The sequence below is a fragment of the Vombatus ursinus genome, unplaced genomic scaffold (assembly GCF_900497805.2).
Source record: "Vombatus ursinus unplaced genomic scaffold, bare-nosed wombat genome assembly UNPS02014832.1, whole genome shotgun sequence".
Classification (NCBI taxonomy): Eukaryota; Metazoa; Chordata; class Mammalia; order Diprotodontia; family Vombatidae; genus Vombatus; species Vombatus ursinus.
Window position 1 is genome coordinate 76,809,128 of NW_020954610.1, and position 25,298 is coordinate 76,834,425.

Below are 25,298 nucleotides of genomic sequence, written 5' to 3' on the forward strand. Positions count from 1 at the left end.
AAGACCATCTTAGTCTTGCCAGTATTAAAAATGCATCCAATCAGAGGAGGCTACATCCCTTCACCTAGTAGGGCATGCAGAGCACTTCCATGTTAGGCCCTCTAGGCCTGCCCCAAAGGCCCCTCAGGATGCCTCCTTACACTACCTATCTTACAGAGAAGGCACTGCTGACCTGGCCTGGAGGACTGGGTTCAAGTACCAGTTTTGCTTTCTGGTCACGAGCAAATCACTTAAGTCAGTGCTCCACACCTTTCTCTAAAACCATGGTCTATGGATGAGTGGCCAATCTATCAGTTGACAGAGTTGCCAAATCGGGAGTTCCTCATACTGATGGAAATCATGAGTCTAAACCAAAAAACTTGACCTTAGATTTAGGGCTAGAAAGGACCTTAGAGGTTATCTAGTGCAACCCTCTCATGTTACAGATGAGGAACTGAGTCTGACAGATGTTAAGTGACTTGCCCAAGGTCACACAGAATTGGTAAGTATCTGAAATAGGATATGAAACCTAGTCTTCTAGGTGCCAAGGCCAGTACGCTATCCGTTACATGATGTCGCTGTGAGGAAAGAAAGCATTTTGTAATAACTAAAATACTAAATAAATGATTATTCCCACTCCTCCTAAGCGGTGAAGAAGGCATTTTACACAGATTTAAAGAGCTATAGAAATGTTTGCTATGATTACTACTAGTATGATCCCCTCATTGCTGTGAAGATAACATTTTGTAAAAATTAAAATGCTACAGAAATGTACATTAACACCAACAACACCTAACCCCCTTTGCCCCCCTACTATCTAGCTACCTCAAAAAGTTCTAAGGAAAGCACTTTGTGGACTTCAAAGTACTAAAGAAATATGAGCTCTTATGGCTTACTGGTCTTTTGATTAACTCAATTTGCCACAAACTATCACAATGCTGCCACTTTACCCACTAATCTGACAGAAGCATCACCAAAGCAATTCAGAGTAAAGCTTTATGCGAAAGTCAGTAAATGTGTAATGTGTTAACATTGTCATGGTATTGCTGCTTGGGGCATCTGGGCCTCACTGGAGTTCAGCATTTGCTGTTGATAGCAGCATTCCCTCGTTCTTCATATTCCTCTTTGCTGACCCAGAGTTGCTGGAAGGCTTGGAGTGAGGCCAGGATGGAGCCTCCAGTCCATACAGAAGTCTTCCTCTCTGGTGCTGCCGCCACGAGGGGACTGTCACCGGGAAAGAGCTGGCTCAGCTCCCTCTGGAAGCGGTCTGGGAAGCCATCCAGCATAGTGCAGCCCCCACATAAGAGGATATTGGCCATCATCTCCTCCTTAAAGGAGGCTTCGCATTTGTTGAGACAGGCAGCAGTCATGGAGGGCAGGCCTTGCTGGCTAGAGCCAGTCAGGGAGGGCTTGAAGAGCATTTCAGAGCACAAGAACCTCTCCTTGCCAATAGTGATCAGTTTCCCATCCGGGAGCTCATAGTCGACCCGTAGGTCTTCGATAGGCAAGCTAAACTCTTCATCTGGATCAGATGCCACGTAACAACACTTCTTCTTAATGTGTTCCATGATGTGTAGATGTTCATCGTTGAATTTGTGCCCAGCTTCATTCAGTAATTTCATTAGGTGATCGGTTAGGTCGCAGCCAGCATAGTCCACATGGCCTATCAAACCGGGTATGATGTCCCCCTCTGAAATGGGCACGACATAGGAGACACCATGGCCACTCTCTACTACCAGTCCTGAGGTCTTGCCATAGGAATAGATGGACAGCAGGGACTGAGAAGCAATGTGCATGGCTGGGATGCTAAAAGTCTCAAACATCAGTTCTGCATACTTCTCCCGGTTACTGCTGGGACTCAGTGGAGGGTCAGAAACAAGAACAGCGTGTTCCTCGGGGACTATCTTCATGGCTGAATGAAAGATGTACGCCCAGATGTCCTGGACGCAGTCCCAGTCCACCACGATACCGTGTTTGAGAGGGTTGACCAACTTGAGGGGTATTTCTATGTTCAAAAGTTCATGTCCGACATAGGTTTCTTTCTGGTTGTCTCCGGAGTTGGCAGTCTCCAGGAAATGCTTACCAACTGTCGACGAGATGAAATAGGTGGGCCTTGGTTCTCCTGCATAGCCACACTTACAATACTGGGAGCCAAGGTCGATGATTAGTGCTTTGACCTTTCTTGTTTTCTTTGGTTTCATCTTCATCTGTGCCGATGTCCCATTATCTATGGATTTCCCATCTAGGCTCATTAACACACTGGCTTCCCCAGGATCACCTTGGGCAGTTCCTACAGGCATGGGCCTAGGGCTGGGGGTGTTTCTCGTTGCCATTTGCCTCCCTGACTCAGTTTTCACATCCACATACTTGAAATCTGTGGTGAGAAATAAGTAAGGATTACTCTCTGGTGGGTGTCATGGCGATAGCTGTAACTATGATGTAATAAGCATTCATACTTCAGAGCTTCTCTGCCCCCCCACCCCCCAGTGGTCTATATGATGTACTGAGGACATGTGAACTCTTCACTTAAAAGTTTTTGTCCAGCAGAAAATGCATACCAGTTCATTTTAAAACTCCGAACTCCATTTATTCTGAGAAGCTCTCTATGCCTCTTCCTTTTCCTCCTTTGCTAAGGAAGGTTGAGTCCTCTAAAAGTGTTAGTAACACGTGTTTCAAAGAATCAGGCAGGTCCAGAACTGAAGTTCCCCTGATTAATTTCTTTGAGAAGGTATAAAAAACTGTCAGCCAGGCAAGTCAAGGGAGGCAACTTGAGAAATGCTATTCTAAGACAAGAAACAAAAACCTAATTTAGTAAATATAGTTGTTGTGGCATACGGTATAGCGAGCCAGCCTTGGAGCCTGGAAGAGCTAGGATTAAGTCCCCTTCAAATACGTATTGGCTATGTGACCCAGGGCAAATAACTTTCAGTACTCTAAGCAATTCTCCTAGACTAGAAATTGCAGAGAAAATACTGACCTGTATTATAGAAGGAGTAGCCTATACTAATGAAATAAATCCAATTCTCATTCCTTTACTATATTTTAAGAGGCAATGTAGAGTAAAGGAAAGTGAGTTAGACTGGGAATCAGAAGACTTTAGTCTGAGATCTATCTCCAGTCATTAATCGTGTGACCTTAGACTTTTATTTGAAGAAACTGAGGCTCAGGGGAATTATCTCTAAAAGGGATTAATATTAATTAACAGTCCTGCCTGCCTCACAGTGTGATTTTGAGAATCGAATGAGATGTTGTAGGTAAATGTTCTTTGTAAAATGTAGAACAGTACACAAATGAAAGCTATTATTTACATTAGCATTATCATGATCCTCCTTTTTTTAGTAGAACAGGAAGTTCTACTATATGGAAATGTTTTCTCTCTCTCTCTGTTTTAATAAATTCAAGATAAAAAATAAAATTAAAAAATGGCATTATTATGATGGTTAAAAGTAATTTAGATCTATGGCAGCAATTAAAAAACAGAATAAATAGAACAGTTCAATATATATTCATTAAGGTCCTGGGCTAGGTGCTAGGGAATATACAAATATGAGTAAGACACAATCCCTTCCCTCAAGTAGTTTTTAATCTAGAAGGAAATAATACACAAATAAGTCTAACATGGAACAAAACAGACATGCATAAGAGGGGTACAAAGTATATAACATCAGAGGAAGGGAAGATCATTTTTGACTGGGAACCAGAGAAGGCTTCATGGAGTAAGTAGGTAGCATTTGAGTCAATTCTTTAAGGAGGAATGGTATTATTTTAACAAATCTTGAAGACAGAGTTAGAGGAGAATATTTCAGTCATAGGGGATGGTGTGAACCTAAAAGCAGGGAGATAGGAAAGTACAAAATTTGTATAAGAGACAGAGATTAGTAAAACTTAGGGATAGGCTTGAAGCAGGGAAACCAATTAGGAAGCTATTTCAGTACTCCAGGACAGAGGGGATATGTGAGTGGAGAGAAGGGGATGCATGAGATAGAAACAACAAGATTTGGCAATTGGTTGCACATATAGAGTGAGAGTGACAAATGGAGGATGCCACCAAGGTGGCCAACCTGGTGTCTGGAAGGATGGTGGTGCCCTCAACTGTAATAGGGAAGTTTAAAGAGAAATGGATTTGAAAGGAGAAATAACGAGCTCTGTTTTGGACACGTCTGCAGAATTTGAGTTGCCAACTGAACATCTTGTTTGAAATACTCAATAGGCAGTTGGTGATGCAAACCCGGTGCTCAGGAGAGAGGCGAGATCTGGTAGTTATCTGACAACTGAACCCGGGGAGGCTGATTAAATCACCAGGAGTGAGAGCATAGAATGATAATAGCTAACATTTAGATAGTGCTCACTAAATACCAGGCACAGGGCTAAGCACTTTACAATTATTACCCCATTTGATCCTGGGAGGTAGATGTTATCATCTCCAAGGCAAATAGAGGCTAAGTGACTTGGCTAGGATTATATAGCTAGTATCTGAGGCCAAATTTGAACTCTGACTTCAGGCCTGGCACTCTATCCACTGTGCCCAGGAAAGGTCTAGGAGATTAAGGGACTTTTCTAGAGTCTACCTTCTATCTACTATGTATCTTGTATGAACCTCGTTCTTTACATGGTGTCTCTCGCATTAGAATGCTAGTTCCTTGAGGACAGGGACTATTTTTTGCTTTCTCTGTATACCCAAGCAGTTAGCACAGTGCCTGGTATACAGTAAGCACTTAATCCATGCTTGGTAACCAAATGGATGATGAACCAGCAAAGGATCTTGAGAAGAAGCAGTCAGGTAGGTAGCAGGAGAACCAACTCTATGCCAGGCACTGGGCTAGCCCTGGGGTTACAAAGACAAACATGACACAGACCTTGACTTCAGGAACTGACATTCTATCAGGGAAGATAATGAATGAATGAAAAAGTATTTAATAAGCCCTTACTATGAAGCAAATCTGTTGAGCCATACATAACTACCAGGAAGTCTGGAGTTGTTGGTCTGATGGTATGATAGGTTTTAAAGTTCAGTCTCCTAGTTTTCTTCCAGGTTGACCTCAAGCCCCACCTGCATGAAACCTTTCCCTGACCTGATGGCACTACCACCTCCCTTTCCCCTAAAAAAATTACCTTGTATTTAAAATGTAAGCCCATTGAGGGCAGAGATTATTTCATTTTTTTCTTTTTAGTCTAGGGCAGTATTTGGTGTAGGCACTTAAATGTTTGTTGATTGATTACATATAGGCAAATGGTGAGAGATCAGTTAGTCTAGGGTAAGGCAGGTTGAGTTCCTAATAGCCTGACCCAGCAGTCCAAGCAAGAAGCAAATTTCAAATACAACAATGGCTCTCCTTTACCTACTGAATAACAATTCAGTATTCAAGTTCTTCCATAATCTGGCTCCAAGTTACCTTTCTAGCCTTCTCTAATAGGACTTTTCATCGTGTACTGTGTGTTTTAGCCAAATTGGATGTCCTTTTTCTCCCTGAAATGGGTCTCATGCTTTTTTACTTCCATGCTTTTGTTCTTACTTCCCTAAACCCAGAATGCTTCCCTCCCACCCCTCATCCTATCTCTGAGAGGAGCAAGGATCTAACCACTCACTACCTCAACTACTGCTTCCTCTTAAGCCCCAGTGGAGTTACTGAAGCATCATAAGCCCAAAAGTACTGGGGATAGTAGGATAGTAGTGCCGCCTACCCACCCACCCCTGGCACCAGACCATATAACATACACACAATACAAGTGTAGTGGACATGAAAGGTGGGATTTGGTTCCAAAGCCTCTATCAATAGCTAGTTCATGTGATCACAGAAAGCAAAGGGGAAGATAAAAAGACATGCTAACACCGCCCTGTTATCCTTTCAAGAAAAGTGAAATTACTTCTGATAGAATTACAAGGGGAGCCTGGCCATTGACTGAGAAAGTGATTGGCCATACCTGCCCAGAGTATCCCTTAAAAGACAGTTGGACAATTTGAGAAAATTCAAGCCCCAGTTGAAGGGTAGCAGACACATGCACACTCTCTATGGAGATAGACACATTCTAGACAGGAAGCAGTTTTAAGGAGCAAGGCCTTTGGCAGCAGAAAAGAGAGTCTCAAGAAAGAAGTAGCCTGGATAGTAGTTTTGGGCTGTGGAGAGCAGGTTTATAGAGTTCAGTTGAGCAACCTGCCTAGCACTATTGGATACTATGCCTAGAGGAGATCAGTATGCAGACACCTTGTGAAGAGGAAAGGACACTGGAGTCCTGCAGAATCAGAGGCAGGAGTTGCCTTGTCTATATGTCATCATCATTATATTCCAAGTCTGTGCTCCGCTTGTCCCACAAGTATATGAGAAGAATGCTTTGAGGTTCTTATGCCATCTTAGTAAATTAATTCCTTTGCTTTAATTGTTAAAGAAGACAATCAATGAGGATAGGGGAAAGAGAGAGAGAGACAGAGAGAGAGAGAGAAGAGAGAAAGAGAGGAGAGAGAGAGAGAGGAGAGAGAGGAGAGAAGAGAGAAAGAGAGAAGAGAGAGAAAGAGAGAGAGAGACAGAGAGAGAGAGAGACAGAGAGAGAAATTGTATTGTATAAGGCTTTGGGGCAACAGGGCTTCTGACTGGCCTCAGGAGTACCTAAGTCTGATGGATTCAGCTCCTTACCTACTACCCTTAGTAACACTCATGTAGATGGGAGAAATGATATCTATAGTGAATATTAACACCAAATTTTATTCATCTTCTGGAAACATGATTAACAAGTACTATTTCTATAACCTATTATTGTGCCATTAGAGCGAGATATAGTGGATGTAGTGGATAGAAAGCTGGCCTTAGAGTTAGAAAGACCTGTGTTCAAGACCTGTCTCTGGCACACACTGGCTGTGTCACCCTGGGCAAGAAAGTCACTTAAACTCTCAGTCAACTCTCTAAGATAACAGTTCTCAAAGTATGGCCCATTGACCCCCAGGGGTCCCTGAGGCCTTTTTCTAGGGGTCTGTGAGGTCAAAATTATTTTCATAATAATACTAAAATGTTATACCTATTAAAATACTCCCTTTTCCAACTACATATCTGTGTGAAGCTGAATTTTCTTTCTATACTTCAATCAAAACATCGTAACAGATTGAAGTGACTATGACGATCAGTTCTATTAAGCCAGATGTGATTTTCAAAAACATGTAAAAACAATGCCACTCTTATCACTAATTTTTTTTTGTTTTAGAAGATATTTTCCATAAATAATGTTATTTATGTTAACAGGTAATGAGTTTATTACATTTTAAACAAATCAATAAGTATTATAAAAATGTATTCATTTTAATTTCTAATATAGTAAATATTGATAGATATAATACACATAAACAAAAGCTATTTGTGGTACTGAGTTTTTGAGAGTGTAAGAGTCCCGAGACCAAAAAGTTTGGGAACAGCTTGCTCTAAAACTATAAGTTGCAGAGAAAGTACTAATATGACTAGATAGAGGGAATTTCCTCATACAGTATTTCCTTAACCAATTAAACCCACAGGCCCATTCCCTTTTCTTCCTTTAAGATAAGAAAAACAGAAAATACATAAGCTTCTCTGTTATAAACAAAAATAATCTTAAAGAACTTCTTTTTTTTGTTAGTTTTATATTTGTTTATAATACAGCCTGTCTAACATTACTTTAAGAAGCTGTATCGCCACTCTAGCTTTGCAGAGTTGAAAGGCTGAATAGGACCATAACCCAGGTAACACTTTTAGTCCCACAGGGTAATGGTGTCTAAGGTTGCTAGTAAGGGAATGGGGTAGAGAAGAGGTTCCAGGAAGCTTAGTTACTAAGAAGTAGTTCTTAGAGTAACTTGAGAGACTTTCATTGACTAGCAAGCAAGTCTCCTTCAGCAGTTATGATAGAAAAAAAGGAATATACTTTTTTTCTAGCATGAATTATTTTTATGATATTTAATTTAAAAATATCATTTGGCCTCATTTTCTCAGGGATATATGTGTGTATGTGCGTGTATGTGTGTGTGTGTATTATACACATACACACACATATTTGAGAGGAGTCATGGTAAGTGGGAACAGGTGAAATAGGATGGCCCATGATGATTTTCCCCACTGTAAGACCCGAGAACCACTGAGAGGCAGAGATAAGGAAAAAGAAATCACCCACATAGTGTTTTATGGCAAGTGGTATAGAAAGGAAAGCCAAAGGTTTGAGTGATTTTAAGTAGGAAGCCCTAGGAAAAGAGCACACAAAAATGACCTACTTTTTTTATCCAAGATTTATCCTACAGCAGACAAAACTTCTCAGTCACTGAAAACCATTATTCCACCAGGCCCTACCAACAGTTGCCTTCTGTCATAATCAGTGATGTCATTGTCAGGAAGATTCTGAAGTCACCATTTTGATTTTGGCCTCTTCCTCTATATTACGCCAATAGAGCCTAAGAAAAGAGTCATCCATGAGAGGAGGGGAAAAAAAATGGCATTCACACAGACATGGGCTCCACAGGTAGCGACTATAGGGGAAGGCCCAGCAAAGAGAGCTCTACTTGTTAAAGCAACTGAACAATTTTCAAAGGAACCTGAGTCTTTCCAGGTTGCCTCCTTGACAGAAGGTCCTGCAAAAAAGGCACTGCTTATCAATAAGAAGAAGAAACCTGAAGAAAATGCCCTTTCTACATTAGTTAAGGAGAAACCAAAGAGAGTGAAGAAAACTAGAGCAGTGGTTGTTGACATCGGCACGGGCTACTGTAAATGTGGCTATGCTGGAGAGCCAAGGCCGAGCCATATGATTTCATCTATGGTAGGGAAACCTTATATGGAGACCGCTAAAACTGGAGACAACCGAAAAGAAACCTTTATTGGACGTGAGCTCCTGTGCCCTGATATCCGCCTTAAATTAGTCAATCCCCTGAGACACGGTATCATCGTGGATTGGGACGCAGTGCAGGATATCTGGGAATATCTTTTTCTGCACGAGATGAGGATCCCTACAGAGGAACATGCTGTTTTAGTGTCAGACCCTCCCCTGGGTCCCTATACCAACAGGGAGAAGTATGCAGAGATGCTCTTTGAAACCTTCAACACTCCAGCAATGCACATAGCCTATCAATCTCGACTGTCCATGTACTCTTACGGAAAGACGTCAGGTCTGGTAGTAGAAGTTGGCCATGGTGTTTCCTATGTGGTCCCAATCTTTGAGGGATATCCTTTGCCAAGCATCACAGGTAGGCTAGACTACGCTGGCTCTGACCTTACTGCCTATCTAATGACACTAATGAATCAATCTGGGAAGCACTTTACAGAAGACCAAACAGACATTGTAGAAGACATCAAGAAGAAATGCTGCTTTATGGCTCCCGATCCCATCCAAGGGAGTTCCCACATCAAAGATGACATGATTAAATACCGGCTTCCAGATGGAGAACAGATTACTATTGGCCAAGAACGTTTCCTGTGTTCTGAGATGTTCTTCAAGCCTTCCCTTATCAAATCCATGCAACTGGGCCTTCATACCCAGACTATGACCTGCCTCAACAAGTGTGACATTGCCCTCAAAAGGGACCTCATGAACACCATTTTGTTGTGTGGGGGCAGCACCATGTTGAACGGCTTTCCTGTCCGTTTGCAGAAGGAGCTGTCTAAGATATGCCCAAATGACACACCTACTGTGAATGTGTTACCTGAAAGGGATTCTTCAGTGTGGACTGGAGGGTCAATCTTGGCCTCACTCCAAGGATTTCAGTCACTCTGGGTCCAGCGGTCAGAATACCAGGAACATGGGCCTTTCTTCTTATACAGGAGATGTTTCTGAAGCCAAAGCATGCCTGCTGGAACATGTACTCATAACTCAATTAACTGCTACCTCTCAGGACAGTGGCCCAAGACATATCTAAAATATCATAACTCATGTTCTATTCAATAATTACCATGTTCCAATTCACAGTGTAAATGATCTTCTGTTGCTTGATTTCACAGGAATGGCAGACATCACAAATATGTCATCTGACTTAGGTATTTGCCAAAATGAAAGGGTAGGGGGAGGAGGGAAGTTTAAAGGCATATACTATATTGTTTAACCTAAAAGACTTATTTTTCCTTTAGAGGAAAAAGAGTCTAGTTTATTTACTTACATGCAGTGCTTAGTGCAATTTTATATTTATATATTTGGGGGAAGTAAGAAGGTCCATTAGTCATAACGGTGACTATAGCTTACCAGGTGAGACACAAAAATGCATATTTTCTCCTCAAAATTGGGGTAAAATTATCCAAGAAGAGAAATGTTTAAGATAATAAGAAGAGGCCAATCATTTGTATGTATGCTCTCTTGGAAGTGGGCAAGCAAGGTTCAGTAAGGTACAGACATAAATAAGGAAATCAGTAATTAAGTAAAAGCAACTTGGACCACAGGTTCACAAACCTCTGCTAGGCCATTCATAGAGAAATGCAAATTTACATTAGAATTTTCCACCCAGGGCCACATATATCAAATAAATATGAAATTATTCTTAGAATTTGGCCTGTCAGTAGAGCATAAACTTAAAAAATTGTAGGTGTGAATTATTTTATACCTTTCCAAACTGGGGCTAGAGCAGGTTATATTTGTCAAGCAGGTTGATTATAGGAATAGGTCAACCATACAAAGAAGTATATAATCAACTAGCATTCATTAAGCAACTATTGTATGCCAGGCACTGTGCTAAGGGCTGCATAGTCAACACCCAGATGGGTCACAGACCTAATCATTCCCATTTCCCCAGACAGTCAAGACACAAAGTTCTGATGGTGGGAAAAGTCCCTTTGTCAGAACCTTAGGTGAGTCACTTACACTCCCTGGGCCTGTTTCCTTATTTGCAAAATTAGTTGGATTAGATGGTCTCGAGTTATCTTCTAGTCCTAGATCTGACATTTATTCATTAATTTATTCCATACATATATACTAAATATCTTTGTGTAAGGTACCATGGGTGAGACAGTGTGATACAGTGGAAAGAGTGCTAGCTTTAGTCGGGTTTCTATCTGTGAAACCTTGGACGAGTCACTCAATGTTTCTGAGTTTCAATTCTCTCTTCTGGAAATTGAGACAGGGCCAGAGTGGACAACTTCTAAAGTCCCTCTAGTTCTAACTTTGTGATCTTTGATTTTGCATATGACAACATCCCTGCCACCTTCAAAAAGCTTACCTAACCATGGGCAAGTTATATTCTCTCTAGGCTTCCATTTTTGTTATCTGCAATTAGACTGTTGGACTTATAAGGCATCTTTTAGATTTAAAATTCTGTGACGCCTAGGTGAATGCCTGCTGTGGATATGCTAAGGTGCTGGCTAAGTGCTATGGCAGCATAGGCCTTGCATTCGTGGCACCTTGAGCCCATTTAGGGAGATGATATGCACAGAAATAATTGTACTAGTGCTGTTGTGGAAGTAGAAGGCCAAAAACTAGAGCATTTTCTTCTACTGTGCATTTTCCACCCAAGTCTGGAAATGTTCTTAGGAGTTCCAGGGTGGTGAAGCATTGCGGGAGTAAACATCACCTAGGCTGGGTTACTCTAGAGCCAAATCATCCTTGGTCTAGAATCCCTTTGATTGTAACCCTTCTCTCTTCTCTCCCCTCCCCGCCCTTCAAAGGACAAATTCATTAACTCTAACAGAAATCTAGACCTGTGTGGAATAAACTTCTGGCTCTGCCTCTCACATATCTGGGATTCAGGGTACTCCTGGCGAAAATGAATCATATAGAGCAGTTTGCTACTGCTCAGGATCATCTACAGCAGTGGTTTCCAAAGTGGGGGCCACTACCCCCCAAAGCAGTTAATGGGAGGATGGTTCATGACAAGCCAACTGGAGAACGAGAAAATGAGTGGTATCCCACTCTTCCTATGATAGTCAACTGAATGCTTGTTTCCAGCACACCACCATTATTATCTTCACTCATTATCATCTACCACTCCTCTATTCTCACCATTGTGCAAACTCCTTACCTACCCCTTCCAGTGCCAAGTATCAATTCCTCAGGTGTTTACAACTTAATACTGACCCAGGCACCCACATCTACCGTATAATTGCCACTGGGAAAATTCTTTCTCATCTAATGTATTCACACCCTGCTCCCAAAGCATCTCATGGCTGTGGCAGGAGCCCTCAGGTTGCTGGCAGCCCGAGTTAGTGAACAGTTGACACATAGGATGAGTAGGCATGGATGGGTTACCATCTGCAGTGCTAATCTCATCTTTTCCCTTCTCTATTATTTCCTTACTTCTGCTAAGAGCATGACCACAATCACCCAGGTTTACTACCTTGGTACTATCCTCAGTTCTTCCCTCTTGTGTACTCCACATATCTAATCAGTTGCCACATCTTGGTTTTACTTCATTCCCTTTTCTCTAGGCACACTGCTATTGTTCTCCAGTTCAAAGCCTCACTCTCTCTCACCTATATTGTTGCAGTAGCAGCCTAATTATTCTCCTTGTGTGGCCTTTTCCAATTCTAGTCCAATCACCTCTGAGATGCCGAAAGGACTTTCTACAAGCAGGAGTCTGCTGTCCCACTCAGTAAACTCTGGAAGCTCCCTATTGGCTCTAGGATCAAATATAAACTCCTGGCTCCAACCTACCTTTTTAGGTTAATTATACTTTACTTCCTTCTGTACTCTATGATATAGCCAAACTATCCGTGCTATTCCTTACAACACATCTTTCCTCTCTGTACCTCTGGCCATCCCTCATGGCTGAAAGGTTCTCCCTCCTCTTACCTCATAAAATCCTGTTTCTTTCAAAGCTCACTCAAATAATACCTTTTAGATGAAGCTGTTCCGGATCCTCTCAGATCCTAGTGCCCACCCTTGCAAAATCACCTTGAATTTTGTATATATCTTGTATATGCTCATTTACATACATGTTTTCTCCTCAGACAGGATGTGAGCTGTTGGAAGGCAGGGAATATTTTAGTCTTGCCTTTGTATCCTGGTATTATGACTTGTTCAATGGACATTGCCTCGAACATTACCTCCTGTGGGACCTTTCTTGGTTTGTACAATACACATAGATAATGATCCTAAATTAAGAGATGTCACTTTGCACATTTTTTTCCTGGTTTCACTGATCTTTCACAAGGTAAATGAATTCAACAAATATTTATTAAACATCCACATGCGCAATGTACTGTAGTAGGCTCTAGAAATGCAAAAATAAGCAAGCCACGTTCCTCATGCTCTCCAAGAATTTACATTCTAGTAGCAGTAATGAAACGTATACAGATACATATATCTAAAACTAGAATATGATAAATGCTAAGAGGAATGCAAAGTGTTGAGATGAGGGAAAACCCGTTTCAAATTAGGAGAGATTAGGGAAGGCTTCATGGGAAGGTTAGCATTTTACTCTCTTGAAGGAGGGCAATATATCAGAAATAGGATGAAAAGTGTGTGTACTCGTGTGTGTGATAACAGAGGAGCAGGTTTAGGGAAATATGAACAAAGGCACATGAGGAAGTATGGGATCCATTTGGAAAAGAAAGAGGGATCCAGTTTGGCTGAAGTACAAAGTACATGATGAGAAATAGTATTAGAGAAAGTAAGAAAGAGAGTTTGGAGCAAGATTATGGAAGGACTCGAACGCTGTATTTAGTAGGCAATAGGGAGTCACTGCTATACTTGAAAGCTTCTTACCTGGGCTGGTTGGGTGATAAAAAACTCAACATGCCTCACCCTAGTCGATCTCTTCCCATTTGCTTATATTCATTCAACCAATCAAGAAGTATTTAAGTGTCTAGTATGTGCCAGGCTAAAAATACAAAAATACCCTCAAGGAGCTTATATCCTAAATATAAGGAATTTTTTTTTTTTTTGGAGGGAGGGCAGGATGAAGGGAATGTGATGGCAGTGGTGGTGGTACTGGCAAGGCAGGGAAAGGCCTCATGCAGGTAGGGCAATTCACTTAGGTACTATGTTAGTATATTCTTCAGAAAAGGATCATTGTAAATTGATTACGCATGTATGTGTATGTGTGTGTATATATATGTGTGTGTGTGTACATATATATATTTTATTTTTGAATTTTTTTGATTCAACTTAAACATTTTTATTGACATCTTTTATTTTTACATCACTTTAATTTCTCACTATATCTCTCACCTCCACAGTACATGCAGTGTTCCACATCTATGATCTCCTCTCCAAAGGGGGGGGGGGGTACATTTTCATATCTCTTTCAGGTACAAGTTTGCTCATTATAATAACAGATTTTTTTTATTCTTTCCATTTTTCACTGTTGGAATCATTGTGCATATACATTTTTCCCTCGTTTAGCTTACTTCGCCTTTTCCTCCAGGAGTCTCTATTCTTCATATCACAATAATATTCCATTACATCATGAATCACAATTTGTTCAGCCATTCTTCAAATGATGTAGTCTTAGCGTTCTAAAGAGATCTTGAATTCTTACTAATGCTCCGGGCAATAAAAGAACTCCTTTGGGATTCTAGTAAAATATAAACTCCTCAAGAGTAGGAACTATTTTTAATTTTTGGATACATTTTTCCAAAGCCTCAAAGATAATATGTGCTTAATAAACGCTTATTTAATGTCAAATTATCAGAGCCCAGACTCTAATCTGATTCAACTCTTAAGCAGTGTGGTCCTACTTGTTACAGGTCTTACAGGAAGCAAAATTCTGCAAATATTTTATTCCTATTCCAAGCTAAAACTTTGCTTTTTATAATTTGCTTAAAGCAATATCAAATATGACAAATCTGACTAGAGATTCATCAGAAAGTTACCAATGACAAGCAAGGATGTAAAAATTCTCATATTAGTATTCTATATCTATCCAGAGTAATAGAAATAGAATTTCTTGGTGGTTTCTACATATGAGTTGTTTTGGGGCTTTATTTCATATAAAAGCCAGCTTATGGAAGGTTTCGGACAAGACTTAACAGCCATGAAATGGTAATCAGAATAAACTAGACTGGCAAGCTCAACATTTGTATTCCCACACCCAATCTGCCTTTTAATTCCAACTTCTTTCCTCAAAACAGGGAAGAAAATCATCCTGAAAAATCTGCTATTTGTCAAAAAGAATGGAATGGAAATCAGAACACCATTAAAACAAAATAGTATCTGAGATTCTACATAAGACATCTCAATAAAAGCAAACAGTCTTTGGAGAATCAGGAGTGGTTATTACATTATACATATGCTATGTAGGCACTCTGCTAAATTCTGTTGTGAATGTAACAGTATTTTACAGGCATTTCAATTTGAATCCATCTTCTAACATTGCTATCTCATTAGCAGTAAGTATCAAGGCAATATAATAGTCCACATGTACAAACCGACTATCGGAGGTAAAAACTCAACACCTGGAAGCTTATGATTTGTTAAGGTATAACCTGTAATTTTTATGAAAGTAACAACTGCCAACTAAGTGAAAACTGATAAATAGGAGAGTTTAAAAATTCAATGGAACCATAAAACTTTTTATTATGCTTTAGTTAACTTGGAAAAAGACATATAAATCATCAATTTTCACAACTCTTCAGGTGGTACAACTACTAATAGCTTATTTTTCATATAGTCTGTCTTTCACCAAGAACTTTAAGCATGTTATGGGTACGATGTCATTTGCCCTCAGAATACTCTTGTGAGGTAGAAACCAGGAATCATTTTCATTTTAAAGATGGGGAAATGAGGCACAAAGACCAAGTGATTTGCCATGTGGTGAAAAGAGAAGCAGTCCTGACTCCTGCACTAAACAGGACTCACTAACTTTTAAAAACACCATGAATAAGGTACTTGTAACTTGATACTGTATACAGACTGAAGTCTCTTTCATACTGAGTATAGCATAAGACAATGAAGAGACGAGTACTCTGAAAAAAATTATTTTAAGGTGTTAGCCAAGGTCTGACCCAAAAAGCAATAGTAATTTCAGAGGATGTTCCTCTTATATTCTCCAAGGTTCAGATACTAGGACCTCAAAGTAGGGATGGAAAAACACTGAGATGAGTTTAAAATAATACTATTCACCATCAGAACACCTCCAAATGGCACAGAATTACTCTAGAAGGCTGAGTTTCCACTGGATAGTTTTATTGATCTTCGGAGGTATAAAAAGTTCTGCACCTGAAAAAAGGGGAAAGAAAACAGAAAAATCTGAATGATACAAAGAAAGATAACATCTAGCTTTAAAGGGAGAAGCAAAAATTATATGCTAAAATGAAATGAACCTGTGGATTCTAAGACCCTGGAAATCCCACATTTCAATATCTGGCTGATAAACTGTTAACAGGAACCAAGGAAACAAATGATTCCAAGGAAACAAATGATTCTGACCTTACTTTTTTTTGTCTATTATCAGAAATGATCATACTTGATGCTCTTGGGAACTACACAGTACTTCCTTTACATACACATAATGGAAAGACAACATTCATTTAAGAGGTTCAACACTAAGAAATGCAACTTGATACGGAGGTTGAGATTTTGTCCTTTTCCCAATGACCTGCTATGATCATTTTTTCAGTTCCCTCATGTCACTGTATCCAACTTCAGGAGGCAACAACAAGATCCTAGAGTCACTGCCACCACCTTAATCAGATTCCAGGTAAAATCTTGATTTAACAAGAGATTTTCAGATGATAGTTTACAATTCTAAAACTCTATCAAATTTAATACAATCAAATTCTAATATAATCAAGGAATTTGGATACTCTTAATGATCCTCAAGTTTGCTACAAGGGAATTTGATTTGAATGCTAAACATATTCCTATCAATCTAAAGCCAAGAACTTATGGAAACAGTGACTAGAAAGTTGGAATGATATAAAATTTTTTCTTCAGCTTACTAACATATTCATATTTCTTTGAAAAACTAACCCTGGAATACAGGAGCTGAAGCCTTTTGTTGTCGATAAGAAGCCATGATGCTGTTTGCAGTTGAATTGGGACCCATAACCTAAGTAGAAAACACAAATATTATTGGCAGCACATTCAAGAATAATTTTTTTCTTGTGGGTGCAAATTGTTTATAGCATTCAAAGGATCTGCCAGATGAATGAGGACAGGGCTTTTCCAAGGCACTTTGAGAGCACAGCCACACAATTCTCAGAGGAACAAGAATGTGTGAACTCCTATGAATGGCTTTATTTAGCTCTTTCAATTCTTCATTACTAGAAGAAAAAGCTTTGATTTTGAGGATCTGAACCCTGTTATATATGTATACATGCATTCAAAAAAAATTTGCTGGGAATTTACTAATTGATGCTACATTAGAGCTTATAACAAAAAAAAAAGTGTTCTGTCATTTTCCCTAAAGTTGCATAGATTTGGTGTCTGTGAGGACGATGACTGTTCCGGAGAAAAAAAGAGACATTATAAACTTCTAGACAATTTATTTACCCAAAAAGTTACAATCTCAATGAAGATGATCACTTTAAAAAATATATAATTTTGACTTTCATTAGGTGACAAGTATAAGTAGGTATTCAAATATATGAACAAGAGCATAAGAAAAGAAAAGAAATTTAAGTATATGAGCTGAAACCCAGCAGCAAGCAAATAAAAACCCAAACTGAATCCCAAAAGATTGTCATATGTCCTAGTAAGGCAGCATAACAAAGTGGATAAAGTGCTGGTCTCAGAGTAAGGAAAAACCATGTTCAAGATCCACCTTGGGCACATCCTTACTATATGACCAGACGCAAACAGCTTAGCCTTTGAGTGCCCCAAGCAGTTCCCTAAGACCAAAAGTTGCAGAACAGTTGCTGATCTCCTCTACCAAAGACATTATAGGTCTGGACCACCTATACCCCCACTCCCATCATGGAATGATGAGTATGAGAAATTGAGAGACATATGGGAAGGCTTATATGACCTAATGCAGCATGAAGAAAGGAAAACCAAGAGAATACATACCAACAACTAAAAATAATGTAAATAAAACAACACTAAAAGGCATCTAAAGTCAAGAGGCCTTCAGACCTCATCTGGAATACTGGGTTCAGTTCTGGGCCCTACAGCTGAAGTACACTGATAAGTAGAATACTGTCTACAGAGGGTCCCAAAAGTCTTAGTACAGTTTTAAGTTTAGCGGTAAGCTAAGTTTAGCTTAAAACTGCACTAAGATTTTTGGGACCCCCTATATTAAAGGAACTAGAGAACTTTAGCCTGAAAAAGACTCAGGGAGCATGTGATAACTGTTAGAAAATCTAAAGGGCTGTCATGTGGAAGAAGCATTAGACTTATTCTGTTGAGCTCCAAAGGACAATGGGTGGAAGTTGCAAAGAGACAAATTCTACCTTAATGTCAGGAAAAGCTTCCTAATAATTTAAGAACTGTTCAAAGGCAGAATGGGCTGCCTCTAAAGTTGGTAAGTTCCTCTTCCTTGGAGGTCTTCAAGCTGGGACTGGATGATCACACATCAGGTATGCTTATGGTGAGGACTTCTTTTGGTAAGAGTGAGACAAGGTGGACCCTTCCAACTCTCAAATTCTGCAAGTCTGTGAAATGCTATGATCAGTATTGGACTTACATACAATCTTCTTTTTCTTTTCCTTCTTGGAAATATTCTGGATGATATCCATCAAATTTGTAATAAAAATAAAAGACTCATTATGTGTTCCTGGCAAATCATTTAACCTTTTTTTTTCAGGCTCAGTTTTCTAATTTGTAAGGTACTTACCTTACTACCTCAAAAGGTATATATGTGAAGATCAAATGAAGTAAAATATGTCAAAATGATTAGAAAACCAGAAAGTTCTTAAGTCTCAGGGATTACAGTGTTCATGCATCCCATTTTTGTTCATTTTTAAACCTTCCTTTTATAGGTGAGGGAATTCATTATTCTGTCCCTTTTTATTGAGTTGACTTAACTAAATTTTCTTGAATTTTTATGTTGTTTACCAGTCAGTTTACCAATCAAAAAAAAAAAAAATCCAAGGAAATTTATTTTTGGTAACTCAATGAAAAGAACCAAACCATAAGTTCCCTTACTTATAAAATGGAAGTTTAAAAACAAAGCAATGGAGTCTCTCGTTGTGCACAACGCGTTACACAGACTAGCGAACAATACAGTTACACACTAGAGATGGCTAAAGGTGACCCAAAGAACCCAAAAGACAAACTGTCTGCTTATGGCTTCTTTGTACAAACATGTTGGGAGGAACATAATAAAAAAAATCCTGAAGTTCCTGTCAATTCTGCAGAACTTTCAAAGGAGTGTTCAGAAAGATGAAAGAATATGTCTGGGAAGGAAAAATTCAAGTTTGATGAAATGGCAAAGGCTGATAAGTTGCGGTATGACAGGGAGATGAAGGATTATGGACCAGCTAAAGGAGGGAAAAAGAAAAGGATCCTAATGCTCCCAAAAGGCCCCTGTCTGGTTTCTTCCTATTCTGTTCAGAATTTTGCCCCAAGATAAAATCTACAAACCCTGGGATATCCATTGGGGATGTAGCAAAAAAACTTGGTGAGAGGTGGAATAATCTGAGTGATAGTGAAAAGCAGCGATATAACAATAAGGCAGCAAAACTGAAGGAAAAGTATGAAAAGGATGTTGCTGATTATAAGTCCAAAGGAAAGTTTGACAGTGCAAAGGGAACAGCTAAAGCATTCCGGAAAAAAGTAGAGGAGGAGGAAGAGGAAGAAGATGAGGAAGATGATGATGAATAAAACTATATTATTTGTCTTAAATACCATAGAGTTGGGGAAACACTAAAACACCTTTATTGATACAGTGTCTACTGCATTTGTAGCATTTAACTTTTGAAATTGGAAACAGGTGCTCTAGACAGTTTGCCTGGTTTATCTCTCATGGATATAAAAAGTGTTACGTGCACCGTGAAACTGTATCAAAGTTGTACATATTTCCAAACATTTTTAAAATGAAAAGGAAATTTAGTGTTTTCCTCTCTCTGTGCACTTTGCTGTTGCTATAACAAAACATTTTAAAAAGTTACAGGCTTTTGTGTGTGGCAATTATGGTTATTAGTTAGAAATCCCAGGTTGTAAATTTATACTCTCTCTGTATATCTGGAGGGGAGGGGGTATGTACATATCTCCACATACCCATATAAATCTACATGTAAGTATACATATACCATATATACATACATATGTGTGTATATATATATGCGTTTATATATACATATATATGTGTGGGTGTATGTGTGTTTATATGTACTAGACAAATTCTTCTCATAAATATTTGGAATTATGACACCTTAGAAAGGGAAAATTAATTTGGATCTTTCATTAAGTGCCATGGCCCAAAGTATGCACTGTTAGAGTAGCTTTATACGATGATTGTCCATCTAGCTTAAAGTTGTCATTTTGTATATAGTGAAATAGCAGTCTGCTGCCATTCTTACATGTGGCAAGGGGGTAGGGTTCCAGCTGGCAAGAATAATGGTTTTTTGGTTGTGGTTGTTAAATGCTGTCATTTTAAAAATGGGAACTTTTTTAGAAAACTAAAGGGACAATGCAGCAATGGAAGTTAAAACATATTCTGTACCTAATATTTGAAACATTTTGTTGACTTTTTTTGTATGTTTAGAATGCTAAAATGTTCTCCAAACTAAATAAATAGTATTAACATTAAAAAAAAAAACCAAAGCAATGCAATATATGAATTATGTAATCTCTGAGAATCAAGTTAGTGAAAACTTACAGGAATAGCTGGATTCTGCTGGCGGGAGGGGGTCCAAATTTCTGGGAGTGAACTTTCCATCAGCTGCAGAGTATCCTCAAACATCTTCTGCAACTCTCTTGCTTGTTCATCATACTCAAAGAGAAAGAGTACTTTTAAAAGCTGATAAACCTCATCTAGGGAGAATAAATTTGAGACGTCATCAAGGCCTAAGAATAAGCAACTGTATCCTCATCCCTTTAATAATGCTGAAGGGGTCATAGGCTTTTTTTTCCAAAAGGAATATGGATAATATCATACACTACAGCTGTAATCCTTACATATCCCTTTCCTCCAAACAACAAACTGCAGTGTTCAGTGGTTCTGCTTTATGGAAAACAGTCATACTGTGGGTTACTCTACCTTTCCACTGGTTTCCTTTAATTCGGTAGTGGTGTTTAAGAATTTAGGTTTGATTGCTCATTGTGGGAATCCAGGGTGAAGTCTTTATTATTTATTTATTTCTTATGAACTATGTTAACTCCAAAGGCAGGACCATTTCATGACAGCATCAGACATGACTCCTTCTTTGTTTAATGCCTCCTGTTTCTTATGACTAGTACATTATGCCCATTACTAATTTCTTGTCAGTCAGTAAGTCTGTCCAAAAAACTAAGCGCTTTCCTCCTAAGGAGTAGTTTCTACATGAACCAACATATTTGGCACATGAGCATCAAGAACATACCTTTCAGTTTTTCAATGTTGTTTACCACTTCACCCAGGGCTTCCAAAAGAGCTAGGTCTTCGAGTGGACTCCCCTCTTTCAGGCTGTGTTTCTTTCTTTCTGCTTTTCGACGATTCTTGGAAGATCTCCTATTAGATTTGAGAATTAGTTTTAAAAAGGAGAACTTCTCATGGGAGAATCAGAGAACCTGAGTGGGATGGTAGTGACCAATCCATAAATGACTGAGACCTACTATTAAAGAAGCAATTGCCTAAAGAAGACTTAAATTTGGAGTTAAAGATTTAGAATTGGAAGAGACCTTAAAGTCACCTAGTTCAGATTCTTCATTGGGATGACGAAATTGAGGCCAAGAAAAGTTTAATGACTTGCCCAAAATTACACAAGGAGTATGTGGCAGGGCAAATTCAAACTCATGTCCTGTGCACCTTGCTGCCTTCTCTCCAGGTAGCGTAAAGTCAGAATCCCTTTGTGTTTAGACACAGAACAAATGTGCAGATTTAGCTAGGCTGGCAATATCAAACAAACATACACAGAACACACACAAAAACACATCAGGAGTTCTGAAACTAGAAATGATGAACCTTTAGGGGTAGAAGTAGCTACGTGATCATATCACCTGTAATAGATAAAAGGAGGCTATTAGGCACAGTCCAATCCAAATCCTAGGCTCAGGGCGAGCAGATTTCACAAAAAAGGTAGGCCCTATTTTGAGGTCTACGATTCTACAAGGGAAGTTAGTTTAAAAGGGATGGGATGCTCTTAAGAAAGAATTTCTGATGAGACAAACAAAAATGATTCCAATATGGCCCACAAGGGAGAAGTGACTAAAGGAACACAGTTTCTTTAGTTTCTGAACACAGAAGAATTTATTGACTAAGCAAACTGGTCAGGTAACCGTGGATGAATGTAAACGAATGAAGCTCCCATAAAATACTATTAGAATTAATTTATCCAACAGAAGCTTGAAATGAATGCTAAAGACTTTTTAAAGGGCTTTTTAATCTGTCCTGGGAGAGGAAAGTAGTGATCTTTGGGTAGACATCAATAACAGGAGAGATGAAAAAAAGGCAGAATTAACTTAACTACATTTTTGCTTTTTTCCCTCCACCAAAAAAAATTATCTTCAAACAATTAAATATAGGGGAAAAAAACTAATAGGAAATGAAATCCCAAGACAGTAACTGATGATATGGTATGAGGAGACCTAGCTGCCTTAATGAGTTCACATTATTATTCAGATTGAGTTTAAATACCATTTAGTCCTAACATCTTATTTTACAGACAAGGAAACTGAGGTCTAGAAGCAATGGGCGACTTGCCCAAGGCCAGCAGCAAATTAATGGCAGAACCAGGCTCTCTGCTTCTAAAATCAGGGTTCTTTCCACTACTGCATGCTGCAACCTCTGTCCTAGAAATACCAAACACTTGCATTTTATAGTATGAAGACCACAGCGCTAAGAATACAGTACAGTAAGTTGTTTAATAATCAGTATACACACGAAGATATCCTGGAGTTACTATGAGAGTATCTGCCACTCATGTCACTCCCACTCATACTGCTAGTTTCCGAGAAGAGGTCTGACTCCTGGCCATTTGGCATGTCATCATCTGTAATAGAAGAGGGATAAACAAAATTTTTTTATTCATAGTTAAAGACATACAAACACACTCATTCACTTCTGAGTTTCTCTTCCAAACATTTTAATTTAACATTTAAATTTAATTTAATTTAAGATGACTACAGTAAACTTGACAGGAAATGGAAAAATACACAATTTGAAAATAAGTCAAAGCCACAAAAGTTGACTTTAAAGTTAAACAAGACCATCTAAGATTCACTATAACTAAAGTTATTTTTCTGATATTACCATGAAGTGCCTCACTCTTATGCGAATTAAATCATTTAGCACATACCTAGATTCCCTTGCTGTGCTTGTTCCTTTAACTCTCGAACCACCAGTAAACGCTTTCTATGGCGGGTGAAAATGGCTGTCTGAGAGTCCATAAATACCACGTAGTTTTTTTGGGCTGAGTGGTAAGATGGAAAAAAAAGTTTTGGAATGGTTTTAAAGGCAAAGAGGCACAAGTAAAAATAAAAAAAAAAAAACAAACCCAGGAAGAACAAGGGTCTCAAAAGTTTTCTAACCAAGATAGCAAAATTCTCACTAGCCAATATAATATCTATCTTACAATTTAGTAGGGATAAAAAAGAAAAGTGAGACTCCAACCTCCAGTCTGTGAGGCAGCATTATGGTTAATAAAGCATAAAGTCAATATAGAAATTAAAATAAAGAGTTAATTTTATCACCTGACCAAATCTTGGTGAGAAAACTTTTCTTAGGGCATCAAGAGGAGAAATCAGCAAAAGGAGCAGAAGAATGAGGCATTAAAGTGGGAGAACTAAAGAGTATGATATCTTAAAAATCAAGGAAGGTAGGGGCAGCCAGGTGGTGCAGTGGATAGAGCACCAGCCCTAAGTGAGGAGGACCCGAGTTCAAATTCGACCTCAGATGCATAATACTTCCTAGCTAGGTGACTCTGGGCAAGTCACTTAACCCCAACTGCCTCACTAAAAAAAAAAAAATCAAGGAAGGAGAAGACTTCAAGGAGGGCCAACAAGGCTAAATGATGCAAAGAAGTCAAGGAGGACAGGGATTGAAAAATAGCCATCAGATTTATAAGACGGGCATACATAATAATGGCTTTAAGCTCTAATAGCTTAAAACTACACTAAGACTTTTGAAACATTCTGTATAGTACTTTAAGGTTGGCCCAGCACTTTACAAATATTAACTCATTGTATTCTCATAATAACAACCCTGTGAGGAGGCAAACAGGGTTAAGTGATTTGCCCAGGGTCACACAGCTAGTAAGCATCTGAGGACAGATTTGAACTTGAACTTGGGTCTTCCTGACTCAAAGTCCAGTGCTTTATCTGCTGTGCTGCCTAGCTTCATTCTCCAGTGTGACAACACTGGAAAAGAAAATGGTCAGGACCTCTCAGTCTCTCCCTCTCTGTTTCAAATGAGGCATTGTAAAGCATGAGTCCCCATTTAACAAAACGAAATACTCACCTTCTAAAATGGAAGGTTTAATATTTGTCTCTATGATGTCAAGTCTGTTGTATTTGTAAACCTAAAAGCAAAAACTCAACAATAATAATAGGAACAAAGTGAACAGGCCTCCACTAATGATAAATAAATGTTCTTTAGGAATAGCTAATTTTAGAAACTGAACATCCTTCCCAGTGAATTACTAAATGACAGCTTGGAGTACTGGGTTCAATAAAAGCTAAGAAAAGTAAAGCTTACTAATTTCAGACCAAATATAAATATATATTACATTAGGGCTAAGCTCATTTCCATATTTATAATGAAAGAACAAAAAATATGAGCCTTATCTAAATATATTTCCTCCAACCCTCAAACTAAGAGCATGAGCTCACTACTTGCCATCAGCCAATGAAAGACTTCAGGTGACTTTCTTTCCATTTTCACTACATCAACTCAATATCCATCAAAACAACAGTCTGAAAATGCTCTTACCAGTCTTAATGCTTCTTCCCAATTAGCTCCTTCTAACAGCAATAGTACAGCTTCTTCATAGTCCTGAGATGAAAATAAAAGGCAAGGTAATCACTTATGCACAATCCTCAACATTCAACAGTTTTCAAAAATGTTAAAATAAGTGAAATTAAGAAACTGGCAAAATTCTATAATCAAGCCAGATCAGCCTCTATACCCATTTAAAGAACAACATATACTAGGGTTCTGACTACTTTTATTATCTTAAGTAGTATTTAAATTGTTTTCTGTTCCTTAATGTGTACCTGCTGATAAAAAGAAGAGGGCACAAAGAACACTGAATTGGGAGTCAGCATATGGCATTAGGAAGCAAAGTATTATGTTCCACTTCCAGATCATCCACTGGCTCACATTGATTTAATTCACACTTCTGAAATCCAAATCACATATACCCATGATATCCTAATAATTG

At 38.8% G+C, this 25,298-nt stretch overlaps 3 protein-coding genes and 1 pseudogene across 3 annotated transcripts in view; 2 read left to right on the forward strand and 2 right to left on the reverse strand.

Annotated features, from left to right (window-relative positions):
* Positions 1–1,034: 1,034 nt before the first annotated feature.
* On the reverse strand, positions 1,035–2,312 carry LOC114026072 (actin-like protein 7B). Its single transcript, XM_027839687.1, has one exon. It carries the CDS (start codon positions 2,310–2,312, stop codon positions 1,056–1,058), a length of 1,257 nt encoding a protein of 418 aa, XP_027695488.1. The 3' UTR covers positions 1,035–1,055.
* Positions 2,313–8,304: 5,992 nt separating this feature from the next.
* On the forward strand, positions 8,305–9,750 carry LOC114025557 (actin-like protein 7A). Its single transcript, XM_027839019.1, is given in 1 exon segment — positions 8,305–9,750. A coding segment is annotated over 1 exon segment (1,446 nt).
* A 5,639-nt stretch (positions 9,751–15,389) lies between these two features.
* LOC114025756 (elongator complex protein 1-like) overlaps positions 15,390–25,298 on the reverse strand; it is a 67,870-nt gene continuing 57,961 nt past the window's right edge. Inside the window, exons 30-37 of the mRNA XM_027839247.1 lie at positions 24,848–24,910; positions 24,377–24,437; positions 23,217–23,330; positions 22,802–22,910; positions 21,303–21,430; positions 20,600–20,754; positions 16,810–16,888; positions 15,390–16,056 (exon numbers count right to left, since the gene is read on the reverse strand). Of these exons, the coding sequence (XP_027695048.1) occupies positions 15,989–16,056; positions 16,810–16,888; positions 20,600–20,754; positions 21,303–21,430; positions 22,802–22,910; positions 23,217–23,330; positions 24,377–24,437; positions 24,848–24,910 (777 nt within the window). The 3' untranslated portion in view covers positions 15,390–15,988. The remainder of the gene's footprint in view (positions 16,057–16,809; positions 16,889–20,599; positions 20,755–21,302; positions 21,431–22,801; positions 22,911–23,216; positions 23,331–24,376; positions 24,438–24,847; positions 24,911–25,298) is intronic.
* LOC114025757 lies at positions 18,940–19,602 on the forward strand (annotated as a pseudogene).